Source organism: Triticum aestivum, chromosome 4A (genome assembly GCF_018294505.1).
Source record: "Triticum aestivum cultivar Chinese Spring chromosome 4A, IWGSC CS RefSeq v2.1, whole genome shotgun sequence".
Lineage (NCBI taxonomy): Eukaryota > Viridiplantae > Streptophyta > Magnoliopsida > Poales > Poaceae > Triticum > Triticum aestivum.
This window is the reverse complement of record NC_057803.1, coordinates 511,724,257-511,739,213: the sequence shown is the minus strand read 5'-3', so window position 1 is coordinate 511,739,213 and position 14,957 is coordinate 511,724,257. Positions and strand designations below refer to the sequence as shown.

The 14,957-nt window shown below is 44.0% G+C and overlaps 1 protein-coding gene across 1 annotated transcript; it reads left to right on the top strand.

Annotated features, from left to right (window-relative positions):
* Window positions 1–8,684: 8,684 nt before the first annotated feature.
* LOC123083872 (uncharacterized) lies at window positions 8,685–12,743 on the top strand. Its single transcript, XM_044505755.1, has 4 exons — window positions 8,685–9,172; window positions 9,526–10,232; window positions 10,306–10,316; window positions 10,375–12,743. Exons 2-4 carry the CDS (start codon window positions 9,703–9,705, stop codon window positions 12,393–12,395), a joined length of 2,562 nt encoding a protein of 853 aa, XP_044361690.1. The 5' UTR covers window positions 8,685–9,172; window positions 9,526–9,702; the 3' UTR covers window positions 12,396–12,743.
* Window positions 12,744–14,957: the final 2,214 nt, after the last annotated feature.

Genomic DNA, 14,957 nt, shown 5'->3' with positions numbered 1-14,957 from the left:
GTTGGCCATTTGATCTACAAGACATATTGTAAAATTTTAGACTAAGTTCATGATAATTAAGTTCATCTAATCAAATTATAATGAACTCCCACTCAGATTTGACATCCCTTTGGTCATCTAAGTGTTACACGATCCGAGTCGACTAGGCCGTGTCCGATCATCACGTGAGACGGACTAGTCATCGTCGGTGAACATTCTCATGTAGATCGTATCTTCCATACGACTCGTGTTCGACCTTTCGGTCTCCGTGTTCCGAGGCCATGTCTGTACATGCTAGGCTCGTCAAGTTAACCCTAAGTGTTTTCGCTGTGTAAAACTGTCTTACACCCGTTGTATGTGAACGTAAGAATCTATCACACCCGATCATCACGTGGTGCTTCGAAACGACGAACTGTAGCAACGGTGCACAGTTAGGGGAGAACACTTCTTGAAATTTTGTAAGGGATCATCTTATTTACTACCGTCGTTCTAAGTAAACAAGATGCATAAAACATAATAAACATCACATGCAATTATATAAAGTAGTGACATGATATGGCCAATATCATATAGCTCCTTTGATCTTCATCTTCGGGGCTCCATGATCATCTTGTCACCGGCATGACACCATGATCTCCATCATCATGATCTCCATCATCGTGTCTTCATGAAGTTGTCACGCCAACGACTACTTCTACTTCTATGACTAACGCGTTTAGTAATAAAGTAAAGTAGTTTACATGGCGTTCTTTAATGACACGCAGGTCATACAAAAAATAAAGACAACTCCTATGGCTCCTGCCGGTTGTCATACTCATCGACATGCAAGTCGTGATTCCTATTACAATAGCATGAACATCTCATACATGACATATAGATCATTCATCATTCATCACAACTTTGGCCATATCATATCACAAAGCACTTGCTGCAAAAACAAGTTAGACGTCCTCTAATTGTTGTTTGCAAGTTTTACGTGGCTGAAGTAGGGTTCTAGCAAGAACGTTTTCTTACCTACGTGAAACCACAACGTGATTTGTCAACTTCTATTTACCCTTCATAAGGACCCTTTTCATCGAATCCGCTTCAACTAAAGTAGGAGAGACAGACACCCGCCAGCCACCTTATGCAACTTGTGCATGTTAGTCGGTGGAACCGGTCTCACGTAAGCGTACGTGTAAGGTTGGTCCGGGCCGCTTCATCCCACAATACCGCTGAAGCAAGATAAGACTAGTAGCGGCAAGAAAGTTGACAAATCTACGCCCACAACCAATTGTGTTCTACTCGTGCAAGAAGAACTACGCATAGACCTAGCTCATGATGCCACTGTTGGGTAACGTTGCAGAAAATAAAAATTTTCCTACTCGTTTCACCAAGATCATCTAGGAGTTCATCTAGCAACGAGTGAATAGATGCATCTACATACCTTGTAGATCGCGAGCGGAAGCGTTCAAAGAACGGGGATGATGTAGTCGAACACGACGTGATTCGAATCACCGGAGATCCTAGCACCGAACGGACGGCACCTCCGCGTTCAACACACGTACGGAACAGCCACGTCTCCTCCTTCTTGATCCAGCAAGGGAGGGAGGAGAGGTTGAGGGAGATGGCACCAGCAGCAGCACGACGGCGTGGTGTTGATGGAGCTGCAGTACTCCGGCAGAGCTTCGCTAAGCAATAAGGAGGTGGAGGAGGTGTTGGGGAGGGAGAAGGAGGCAACCAAAGGCCAAGGACTCAAGGTATGAAGTCCCTCCTCTCCCCCACTATATATAGGGGTGCCAAGGGGGGTGGCCGGCCCTAGGAGATCCAATCTCCTAGGGGGTGCGGCGGCCAAGGGGGGTTTCCCTCCCCCCCAAGGCACCTAGGAGGTGCCTTACCCTCCTAGGACTCTTTCCCCCTTAAACCCTAGGCGCATGGGCCTATGTGGGGCTGGTGCCCTTGGCCCAAGCAGGCCAAGGCGCACCCCCTACAGCCCATGTGGCCCCCGGGGATGGGTGGCCCCACCCGGTGGGCCCCCGGGACCCCTCCGGTGGTCCCGGTACAATACCGATAACCCCGAAACTTGTCCCGATGCCCGAAACAGGACTTCCCATATATAAATCTTTACCTCCGGACCATTCCGGAACTCCTCGTGACGTCCGGGATCTCATCCGGGACTCCGAACAACATTCGGGTTACTGCATATACATATCCCTACAACCCTAGCGTAACTGAACCTTAAGTGTGTAGACCCTACGGGTTCGGGAGACATGTAGACATGACCGAGATCGCTCTCCGGTCAATAACCAACAGCGGGATCTGGATACCCATGTTGGCTCCCACATGCTCCACGATGATCTCATCGGATGAACCACGATGTCGAGGATTTAATCAACCCCGTATGCAATTCCCTTTGTCAATCGATATGTTACTTGCCCGAGATTCGATCGTCGGTATCCCAATACCTCGTTCAATCTTGTTACCGGCAAGTCACTTTACTCGTACCGTAATGCATGATCCCGTGACCAAACACTTGGTCACTTTGAGCTCATTATGATGATGCATTACTGAGTGGGCCCAGTGATATCTCTCCGTCATACGGAGTGACAAATCCCAGTCTCGATCCATATAAAACAATAGATACTTTCGGAGATACCTGTAGTGCACCTTTATAGTCACCCAGTTACGTTGTGACGTTTGATACACCCAAAGCACTCCTACGGTATCCAGGAGTTATACGATCTCATGGTCGAAGGAAGAGATACTTTGACATTGCAAAAACTCTAGCAAACGAACTATACGATCTTGTGCTATGTTTAGGATTGGGTCTTGTCCATCACATCATTATCCTAATGATGTGATCCCGTTATCAATGACATCCAATGTCCATAGCCAGGAAACCATGACTATCTATTGATCAACGAGCTAGTCAACTAGAGGCTTACTAGGGACATGTTGGTGTCTGTTATTCGCACATGTATTACGATTTCCGGATAACACAATTATAGCATGAATAAAGACAATTATCATGAACAAAGAAATATAATAATAATGCTTTTATTATTGCCTCTAGGGCATATTTCCAACACGATCCACCCATATATCAAATTATCAAAGTAGCGAACGTGAATCAAATAAGCATGATGAAAGTGACTAGATGATAATTCCCATGTGTCCTCAAGAACACTTTGCCTATTATAAGAGAACATTCCGGCACGTCCTTTGATATAAAAAGGATTGGGGTACCTTGCTGCATCTTTCTTATTATTGCTACTTGTTACGAATTACCTTGCTATCAAACTATCTGTTACCGATAATTTCAGTGCTTGTAGAGAGTACCTTGCTGAAAACCGCTTGTCATTTCCTTCCGCTCCTCGTTGAGTTCAACACTCTTACTTATTAAAAGGACTACAATTGATCCCCTATACTTGTGGGTCATCAATCAACCATAGTATTACAGGACCAACCAAAGCGGGGGGAGCAGCCACATGGGTGCTTGGAACATGAGTAGTATTAGAGCCAATGTTAGGGTCCGGAGACTCACCAACGCCCTCCTCCAAATGGTCATCCTCCTGCTCATAGCCAGGATTTAAGAAGGGCACACCCAACTCAATCCAAATGTTGGTAGACTCCGCATCAAGCGGTGTTTCATTGAGATCAAACATTTCCCCCTCCTACTTGTTATTTTTCTCAACTCACCCTATAGAGAACTTTTTTGTTAGTTTTGTGGAAAGTTATATGTGAAGCACAATGTAACATCTCTTTGTTGGGAGGAGAAACAGAGGCAAGATTAGTACTATAATAAGGAGCAACCCTATGTAGTTTTTTGGGCAGCTAGATAGATAATCAGAGGCAAACTTTTTTGTTTTTTTACACAAGTGCTTTCGACTTTTTCTGTTTCTAGAAACATCAAACACATATGTCAACATTTTTTTTTCATTCACATGTGTTTTCTTTGTTCTTTTTCGCAGGAGATCACAAGTTTTCTATATGGAAAAAATGTGCATCTGAGGGTGAACTTAGCAGTGCGGAAGACCTATTTGGCGTAGAGATGACATTTTATTTCTTGTTTCTTTTCTTTTTCCTTTTATTGGTGAGACAATGCGCACCTAGTGAACTACCTGAAATGGGTTTATTTGGCATTTTTTGTTGTTTGTGGTTTGAATTAGCGAAATTGTATCCATGTCACTGCTACGTACACAACCACTCTTTTGTTTTATTATATACTCTATGTGTTTTGGGGTGTTATGCATGATCATTTTTAGGTGTAAAGTTCCTGATGCAAAATGCAGCTAAATCACACGGGAGTTGCCTCATCTTAATACTAGACTTGCCTTATTTCTTTCCAGTAGGTGTATCAAGCTACAAAGCGGACATGTATCTTTTTTTCTAGTTTCCAGTTGATCCATGCATACAATAGAGTTGCCTAAAAACCGAGGACTAGTTGCGCATTTTTTACAGGCATCTTAAACCCTATATTTTTCAGGAGTTGCTTGGATTTTTCTTTTGTTTACCTGCAACCTATAGTTTCCCAGCTTTGTACTATGTTCTTCTTCACCTCTTTTTCATCATAGATTTGGCAAAAGTTGAACCAGGTGGGGATTGGGGTGCAGAACAACGAGAGAGGGTGTGGATCAATGATTAAAGATCAAGGGGTGAGAGGGGGCAAGTTTTGGGGGTTCTTACCTTTTGATTCAAGACGCCATAGATGGGGGGAGCTATGGCTGGTTCTTTTCAGGTCTGTTTAGGAGGGAGAAAGGAGGAGCAGGGAGAAAGATGGAGCAGGTGGGACATGGGCTTGCTCTTCAATAGAGAGAGAGAGGTCACGTGAGAGGAGCGCGGAGGGGACCAGATGGGTGATACGTCCATTTTGCATCATGTTTTTGTGTTGATATTTATTGCATATTTGACTATTATTATACTTTATGATGTAATTATTATGCCTTTTCTCTCTTTTTTTGCAAGATTTACATGGAGAGGGAGAATGCCGCCAGCTGAAATTCTGGACCGGAAAGGAGCAAATCTGAGATCCTTATTCTGCACAACTGCAAATGTCTTGAAAATTTACGGAGAATTATTTTGAAATATATAAAAAATATTGGACGAAGAAATACTAGGAGGGGACCCACCAGGTGGCCACAAGCCTGGGGGCGCCCTACCACCCAGGGACGTGCCCCTGAGCTTGTGGGGCCCCTAGCCATCCTCCGGTGCCCATCTTCTGCTTATGAAGTGTTTTGACCTAGAAAAAAAATCAGAAAAGGGCTTTCGGGATGAAGCGCCGCCGTCTCGAGGCGGAACCTGGACAGGAGCATTTTTGCTCTCCAGTGGAGCGATTCCGCCGGGGAAACTTCCCTTCGGAGGGGGAGATCGAAGCCATCATCATCACCAATGATCCTCTCGTTGTGGGAGGACCAATCTTCATCAACATCTTCACCAGCACCATCTCATCTCAAACCATAGTTCATCTCTTGTATTCGATATTTGTCTCAAAATCTCAGGTTGGTACCTATGGGTTGCTAGTAGTGTTGATTAATCCTTGTAGTTGATGCTAGTTGGCTTATTAGGTGGAAGATCATATGTTTAGATCCTTAATGATATTTAATACCTCTATGATCATGAACATGAACATGCTTTGTGAGTAGTTACTTTTATTACTGAGGACATGAGAGAAGTCTTGTTATAAGTAATCATGTGAATTGGGTATTTGTTCGATATTTTGATGAGATATATGTTGTATTTCCTCTAGTGATATTATGTGACCGTCGACTACATAACACTTCATCATTATTTGGGCCTAGGGAAAGGCATTGGAAAGTAGGAAATAGATGATGAGTTGCTAGAGTGACAGAAGGTTAAACCCTGGTTTATGCGTTGCTTCGTAAGGGGTTGATTTGGATCCACATATTTAATTTTATGGTTAGAGTTATCTTAATTCTTCTTTTGTAGTTACGGATGCTTGGGAGAGGGGTTAATCATAAGTGGGAAGCTTGTCCAAGTAAGGACAACACCCAAGCACCTGTCCACCCACACATCAAATTATCAAAATAACGAACGCGAATTATATGAGCATGATGAAAACTAACTTGATGATAATTCTCATGTGTCCTCAAAAGCGTTTTGCTTTATATAAGAGTTCGTCCAGGCTTGCCCTTTGCTATAAAAAGAATTTGGTCACCTTGCTGCACTTTTGTTACACTTGTTACTTGTTACTCGTTACGAATTATCTTACTATCAAACTATATGTTACCAATAATTTTAGTACTTGCAAAAAATACCTTGCTGAAAACTGCTTGTCATTTTTTTCCGCTTCTTGTTGGATTCGACACTCTTACTTATCAAAAGGATTACGATTGATATCCCATACTTATGGGTCATCAGTGGGACGCCCGAACGTGTGAGCGCGGGGTGAGGCGCGACGCGAGGACCATGAGCCTGATCTTGAGCGTGGGGGCTGGCGGGACCAGGCGTGGGCGCGTGTTTTCTTTTTGGGTTGTCCGCGTCCCGCGCATAGCTGCTCCTTCCATATCGGGAAGAGCGCTCGCTCCTGCAACGGACGCCCGGGCGCCGTCTAGTCACGCCCAATTTTAAATCTCACAATTTCTTATTTTTCATTCCCTCTCTCTAATTACCTCCAATCAAATAAGCTGTTATAGAGGTGAACCTACCCAGCCCAGTTCATTTAATAAGAAAAGTAAAAAACATAACCCAGCTACCCCCTCGTCTTTTCTCATCTCTACGCCAAATAGTCATCCACCTCAGTCTTTCGAAGATGTTCATAGAGATAGGGTGTGCGTGCGTGTATTTATAGAGATGAGTGTATGCGCGTATATACGAGCTTCGGTGTGTACTATGTTAAGAAAAGAATAAATGCTACTCCCATCGGCCGTACTGGACACAAGGCCAGAAAGTAGAGTTCGCCAGTCACCACTTCACTTCACCTCCACAAGCCGCCGTCAAGAAGAAAAAGGGGTTCGCCTCCACAGCTCCCACTCTCCCAAAAGCCAAAACCCCACCCCGCCCTTTCAAAAAAAAAACCCACCCCGCCGATTGCTCCCGCTCCCTCACCGCCGCGCTAGGCTCGCCGGCTTCCGGCCACCGCCGATCGCTCCACTCCCAGCGCAGGTTATTTCTACTGCCCATGCTTTGGTTCCCCTACCTTACCCGTGTAGCATTTCAATTTCCCCTCTTCTCGTCTTTTGGCTGCGACTAATTCTGGTCGATGGGTGGCGCTTTGGTTGTCCGCTTGGCTCACCACTACTTCCGCATGGGCATTCTCGTCTTGCGCGTAGGCGTGGTTGGATCCTCGATGTATCGGCCGCCGCCGCCATGCCGCGAGGTTGCCGGACGGTGGTTGCGCGTAATCGTAAATGTGGTACCAAATTGTGAACGGAGGTGGTGGGTAGTGGCCTCGCAAGATGGGAGTGGGAGCAAATTTTACTTCCGCCTCCCTTTTTTTAGCCCTAGGGTTCGTAATTTAGCCCTAAATCGGGATGCTCTTAAGAGGATTAGTGTCCGTACTTAAGTAGAGTGGCGCCCATGCTGCAACAACGCAATTTTTTCCATGCGCTACTACTAGTTTTATGGTCTGATGGTCAAGGCAGTTCTTCAAAAAGGTTTTTTTTGGGTGGTCGCATAGGAGAGCAGATAAATGCTTACCAAAATTCGGATATCCTGTGGAGTTGCTTAAAGTCCTGGCAAAAATAAAAATAAAAATGGTGTTGGTTAAAGGAGTGAGCTCTTCAAGTGGTGTCACAAACAAAATAAAAATAGTATTATTTCTGATGATATCATCTATAAAGACTAAGAATGTGCAGGGGCACTACCGGCTTTTAGTCAACACAGAACTTGGGGCTTGAAATCCTGACCTCAACCATCATATCAAAGTGGTTTACCACTGCTACATGGTCTCATCAAATATTCTCATTAACACTGCTCATACCTGTGGAATTGCCGTCAAGGTTGCTCTGAAGATAGAACATTGATTAAGTTGCTTGGGATATGGTTTTGTGGAAATACCAGTCTTGTTGCATGGCGAGATATATTTTCCACAATCATCTCTGTCATGAAGAATTTTAAGATTGATGAATGCATAAGTGTGAACACTGTAATTTTACATGTATGCATTGTTCTAAGAGATGATCTATACAGAAAGTAACATTCAACTATGTCTTGTTAGGAAACTCCAGTTTCTTTTTAAAAAAATCAATCTGAGGTAAACTATTGTGCTGGACGCGGTCTTAGGCTTTTAGCGTAATCTGTTCCAAACCTGAAACTAAGGTGGTTATTGAATTTAATCTAGACAAAGGAGCAGTTCCATTTCCATTCGTTTGAGTCATGCCATTTGTGATACATTTGACAGTAGTACTGTCCCAAGCAAGTTGGGTTAAGCTACATTTGATAGTAGTATGCTCGCACAATTCTTTTCACATGCCAACCACATCAGAATCAAAGGTTCTAATTGTGATTTGGATGTTTAAATGTTATTTTAGCCACCTAGGTATTATAACAGTAATACGTGCTTAGAAGATCGTAAAGGCATGTGTATTGAGCCATGTAGGACATTTTTTATGATAATGGAAGTTCTTTCATGGCCAAGAGGTGAGAGCCATGATGGTCTATTCAAGCGTTTATCGTCAGCTTTGAGAAAGAAGAGAGAGAAAAAACTCTAGGGTGGGACAATTGAACTTATCATATTTACAACATTACTACTGTTCATCCACCATGAAAGACAACGCCAAACACACATCAAATTCCCTATTTGGTCCGCATCATGTTCTCGCTCACAAGTTTGAGTAATATTGAACTTAGCGTGTCATATGATTTATGTAAGTCGGTCTGATTACTTCACCAGGTGGATGGATACTCTATAGTCCATGCGACGATAAATTTTCAAAGAGTGTCTTAAAGCAGCTGCTCCCACACAAAACAAGCGGCTGCTAAGAAGTTTACTTGTCAGATTCCAGCGATTTGGTTTTCTTCTTTTATGGACTTGCTCCCACTAAGTTTGTGATCCAATTGTTTATGCTCATGTAGCCATATTTAAAACCTGCATACACCATGATCTATCTAATATCTACCTTTGGTTGTCCTATTCCATCTTTCATATGTTCATCATGCATCTCGTCCTACTTAACACTGCCTTCAGGAAGGCCTAGGAGTTGGTTAACCAGAATATGGCATACATGTTGGTCACAAGTTTAGGGCAGTAACAAAGGTATTTTTAAATTACTGTGTTGCTGAGAATGCACTGTTTCTTAAGTCTGTCGTATCTTGTTACATTCTACTACGTGATAAATAGTTTTTTTGTTTTATTCCATTTATCCTAGCATGCATACTGGCATATGTAGGTGGTATAGTACTTCATCTGCACTATAATCCTTGTTGTGGAATTTACATAACTACTCCCTCTGTCCCGGAATATAAGAACATTTTTGACACTATGCTAGTGTTAAAAACGTTCTTATATTTTGGGACGGAGGGAGTATGTATTTATCTGATCATAATAAAGGTTTTATCAGTTGTACATTTCTATTACCAACAGTTGCTTATTCTTTTCTATATCTACAGGGTGCAAGCGTGATGCGCTGCAAATTCTCTTTACATATTGTTGTTGCATAAAGAGATCAGAAGGTTTAGATCTGCTCTTACTAGATCATCATTAGAAACCTGTTATTTGGAGCATATTAATGCCAGGCTGCTAGTAGTATATGTGAAGGCTTTTGTGGCAATTTGCTAGATAATTTGATGGAGTGCAACAGAGAAGAGGGGTTGAGGGCCAGAGAAATAGCTGCAAACATGCTGGAAAGCAAAGACTTTCTTGGGGCTAGAAGGATTGCACTTAAAGCTCAAAGGCTTTTTCCAGGGTTTGAGAACATATACCAGCTGTTAACTATCTGTGAAGTGCAATGTGCAGCAGTTGCAAAAATCAATGAAGACTTAGATTGGTATAGTATTCTCCAGGTGGAGGCAACAGCAGATGAGACAGTCATAACAAAGCAATATGAGAAACTTGCCTTTTGGCTCCATCCTGATAAAAACACACTCCCTGGTGCTGAAGTTGCTCTGAAGTTGGTCTCAGAAGCTCGCAAGATACTGTGTGATCGTACGGAGCGGTCTTTGTATGACATCAGAAGGCAGTATGCTTCCAAACATGTGACAAGCAAAGCTACACAGCTACCAAATAAGACTGGTGGAAATGAGAGTCATGTGGATGGATGCAAACAACCACCTGATTTTGTGCTGGTGTTCTGGACTATATGCCCGCATTGTCGGAGGTGATTCGTGTACTACAAAAAGAACTTTTTGGTCACCTGTGATAACTGTGGTAAATTGTTCTTTGCATTCAAGCTGCATGAACAGCCAATGCCCTCGAGTTTTCTATCTCATTCAGCAAATAATGCTGAAGTTTCACCTGAGAAGATTTCATGTCAACAAAACATGGCATCACCAATCAGCAGGCCCAGACAGGGGGGAACATTTACTCTGAACCTACCATGAATGCTACTCGAACTGATGAACATAGAGAAAGGATTGACAGGGCAAGCGGTGATGAGGAAGGTAATTGTTCAGAGACAAGAAGCGATGTAGTTCAGCTTTCAGCAATGAACCAAGCTAAATCTTCTGCGCCTGCTGCAGGCAAGGAATCAGTTAGCAATTTGACATCAGCTCATCCTGATCCGAACTTCATTTCCACACAGAACTTTAGAAGTGAAGATGTATCTCTAGTGCCAAATATTGCAAGGTCCTCCAGCCTTCAGAGATTAGGTAAGAGAAAGCAAGATGATGGCCCAGACTGCAGCCACGGCACAGACTCCTCTAATTATAAGATGCAAAGGAACCATGACTCACCATCTAGTGCTTCTGAGCAAATTTCTAATGACAATGCTGCTGTTGCTGAGAATCAGTCTGCTGAGCATCATGCCTTAAGTAGCGTGGATAGCCAAGGTGGAGTAACTGCAAGTCGTGAAGCCAATCAGCAAAGTTACAAGGAAGCAAGTGGTAGTGCTCCTCAGAAGCTTGGCAGTCCTGTGATTACCTATCATCATCCTGACTTTTTTGACTTTGGCAAGATCAGAGATGTAAACCTTATTGCAGTTGATCAAATCTGGGCCTTTTATGATAACCTTGATGGCATGCCAAGAGATTATGCTCAGGTAAAGCACATTGATACTTCTGACTTAAGAGTTCAGCTGACATGGCTGGAGTACAATCCAAGGAATGAGCAAGAAGCCAATTGGAATAATAAGGAATTGCCTGTATCTTGCGGAAGCTTCTGCTTAGGAGGAGAAACAACAACCCTATTACAAGATCCATCCACATACCTGTCTCACAGAGTTCCATTGACAAGAGGCAAAAATGGGAACTCCTATGAAATAAATCCTAATAAGGGTGAGGTATGGGCTCTTTATAAAAGATGGAGCATGCAATGGATCTCCGATCCAGATAACTGTCGATCCTATGGACATGATGTTGTGGAAGTTATCTCTGATGGCTCAACGAGTGGCGATGTCATTGTTTCGCCGCTTACGAGGATTGAAGGCTTTGTTAGTCTGTTTGCACAAGCTAAGGACAAACGCTTCTTTTCGATACCATCAAGTGAGCTACTGAGATTTTCTCACTGTATCCCCTTTTATAGAACACATGAAAATGAAAGGGTGGGCGTTGCAGAAGAGCTCCTGGAACTGGATACAGCAGCTCTTCCAAGTGATCTGGAAACAGCATTTCCTTCCATTACTCTCAACTCTTACATGTCTTCGGAACTCATTTCTTATCCATATCCAGAATCTGAATTCCACAACTTTGAAGAAGACCGGTCATGTGAGAAGTTTGAAAGTGGCCAAATTTGGGCTCTCTACAATGACGCTGATACATTCCCGAAAGTGTATGGCTGGGTGAGCAAAGTTGAGATACAACCATTTGAAGTGCATCTGACCTGGCTCCAGGCCTGCCCTCAACAGGCACAGGAGAAGCTTTGGTTGGGGCAGAATGTACCTGTGAGCTGTGGCAAGTTTAAAATACGAAGCTGGAAAGCCAAGTATGGTGGAAACCACCCCTTCTCTCATTTGGTAGAAAATAGCCAAATCGATATGAACTGGCAGGTTAAAATTCTTCCCAAGGTCGGTGAAGTTTGGGCCATCTACAAGAACTGGTCACCTGATTGGGTTCCTTCCAGCAACAAGCACACTACTGATTATGCTATCGGGGAGATCGTCGAGTGCAGTAAACGAGGCACATTATTTTCTTTTCTGACTAAAGTTGATGGCTATGTCGCTGTGTTCAAACCTGACCTTACCAAGGGAGTACTGAAAATACCTAGGAAAGAGAACCTGAGATTTTCTCACCGAATTCCATCATTCCGTCTCACAAAGGAGGAAGGTGGCAAGCTCCGGGACTTCTACGAGCTCGACCCAGCTTCTGTCCCTGGCGATTTTCTATAGAAGAGCACCCCCTTGAATTGACGCTTGCCTTTTCCGAGGGCAGCAAGAGGGAATTAACCTCAGGATATAGCTATACAATGTTGTGTTTTGTGCCTGAACCTAGGGCACAGTATATATTGGCTAAATGTGACCATGCGTGCTAAGTTTCTTTCGGGGTCTCTTAATTTAGTTAGTACTGTTGGCGGTCATGTTGAACTGAAAGTAAACTTGCAGTGAAGCAAGTGGTGTTTGCTGGACGCAATGAAGCTGTTGGGCCATGGATTGATGCATGCATGCTCCATATTGTTGTTGTTTGCTTCATAATATTCCTGGTTACGTATTTGTGGCATGCTTGTGTGCCAGTCCAAATGCAGGTGTGAATTTCTTTCACAGTCAGCATGTAGTCAGTCAGCGACCACTAAGATTGGGCACACTTGTTTTGATGCACTGAAAATTTACAGGCTCCCTGCCTTTTACTGCTTATACTTGTGATGGTCTCTGCTTGAGCATCCGGATATTCAGGTTGAACTAGAAGGAACTTACCATTCAAGAACGTTTGCAAGAATTTAGTAGAAACGTATCAACAAGCCCCAAGCTTGGGGTTGGCACGACCGCACGCAGCACGCAACAGCATCAACCGCTGAAGAAACGCTCGATGAGGCTTTTTCTCGAATACACACAAGTGTGCATATCATATATTAAAGGATAAAGACCCCAGTCCACATGGAGGTGTTACAAATTACAAACTGTTTGTACACCGCCACATCGATCTAGCCTACTACTCACTCCTAGCCCACCTTTCTACGTCGGAGAGGCACACCTCCCAACTTCCCGGCTTGAAGCCATCGCTGGGCTTCTTCCAGTATGTGTGCCGCAAGTGCTGCAACCAAAGGCAAGGCTCCATCGAAGACGATGGCATTTCTGTGCTTCCAGAGTTCCCACATTACCAGCGTGAAAAGGGTTCGTATGTCCGTGGGTCAAGGTTCTTGCAAATTTTTGTGGTGTTTGAACATCTGAGGAGCTTGTGTCAAAACAAACAAATTTCCGGTGTGTGAGAAATGTTGAGATTAATTAGTAAATGTAATTAGGGATAATCTCCCTTTGACAACCAGTGTGTGCAGTTGCACTATGCAATGGACGCATTGTTGGGGAACGCAGTAATTTCAAAAAAATTCCTACGCACACGCAAGATCCATCTAGGTGTTGCATAGCAACGAGCGAGAGAGTGTGTCCACGTACCCTCATAGACCGAAAGAGGAAGCGTTTAGCAACGCGGTTGATGTAGTCGAACGTCTTCGTGATCCAACCGATCCAAGTACCGAACGCACGACACTTCCGCGATCTGCACACGTTCAGCTCGGTGACGTCCCTCGTACTCTTGATCTAGCTGATGCCGAGGGAGAGTTTCGTCAGCACGACGGCGTGATGACGGTGATGATGAAGTTACCGACGCAGGGCTTCGCCTAAGCACTACAACGATATGACCGAGGTGGAAATCTGTGGAGGGGGGCACCGCACACGGCTAAGACAATTGTCAACTTGTGTGTCTATGGGGTGCCACCCTCCCCCGTATATAAAGGAGGGGAGGAGGGGAGGGCCGACCCTCTCTATGGCGCGCCCAAGGGGGAGTCCTACTCCCAGTAGGAGTAGGTCCCCCTCCTTCCCTAGTTGGAGTAGGAGAAGAAGGAAGAGGGAGAGAGAGGGAAGGAAAAAGGAGGGGTCGGCCCCCTACCCAATTCGGATTGGGCTTGGGGGGGGGGGGGCTCCACCTGGCCGCCTCCTCCTCTCTCCCATTGAGGCCCAATAAGGCCCACTGACTCCCCGGGGGTTCCGGTAACCCCCCCGGTACTCCGGTAAATGCCCGAACTCATCAGAAAGCATTCCGATGTCCAAACATAGCCTTCCAATATATCGATCTTTATGTCTCGACCATTTTGAGACTCCTCGTCATGTCCGTGATCACATCTGGGACTCCGAACTACCTTCGGTACATCAAAAAACATAAACTCATAATACTGATCGTCATCGAACGTTAAGCGTGTGGACCCTACGGGTTCGAGAACTATGTAGACATGACCGAGACTCACTTCTGGTCAATAACCAATAGCGGAACCTGGATGCTCATATTGGTTCCTACATATTCTATGAAGATCTTTATCGGTCAAACCGTAGAACAACATACGTTGTTGAAGGAAATATGCCCTAGAGGCAATAATAAAGTTATTATTTATTTCCTTATATCATGATAAATGTTTATTATTCATGCTAGAATTGTATTAACCGGAAACATAATACTTGCGTGAATACATAAACAAACAAAGTGTTACTAGTATGCCTCTACTTGACTAGCTCGTTGATCAAAGATGGTTATGTTTCCTAACCATTGACATGAGTTGTCATTTGATTAACGGGATTACATCATTAGGAGAATGATGTGATTGACTTGACCCATTTCGTTAGCTTAGCACTCGATCGTTTAGTATTCTGCTATTTCTTTCTTCATGACTTATACATGTTCCTATGACTATGAGATTATGCAACTCCCGTTTACTGGAGGAACACTTTGTGTGCTACCAAACGTCA

Bases quoted from the DNA above. Each gene is read 5' to 3' on its own strand.
- LOC123083872 (XM_044505755.1), top strand. From the start codon at position 9,703: ATGGAGTGCAACAGAGAAGAGGGGTTGAGGGCCAGAGAAATAGCTGCA.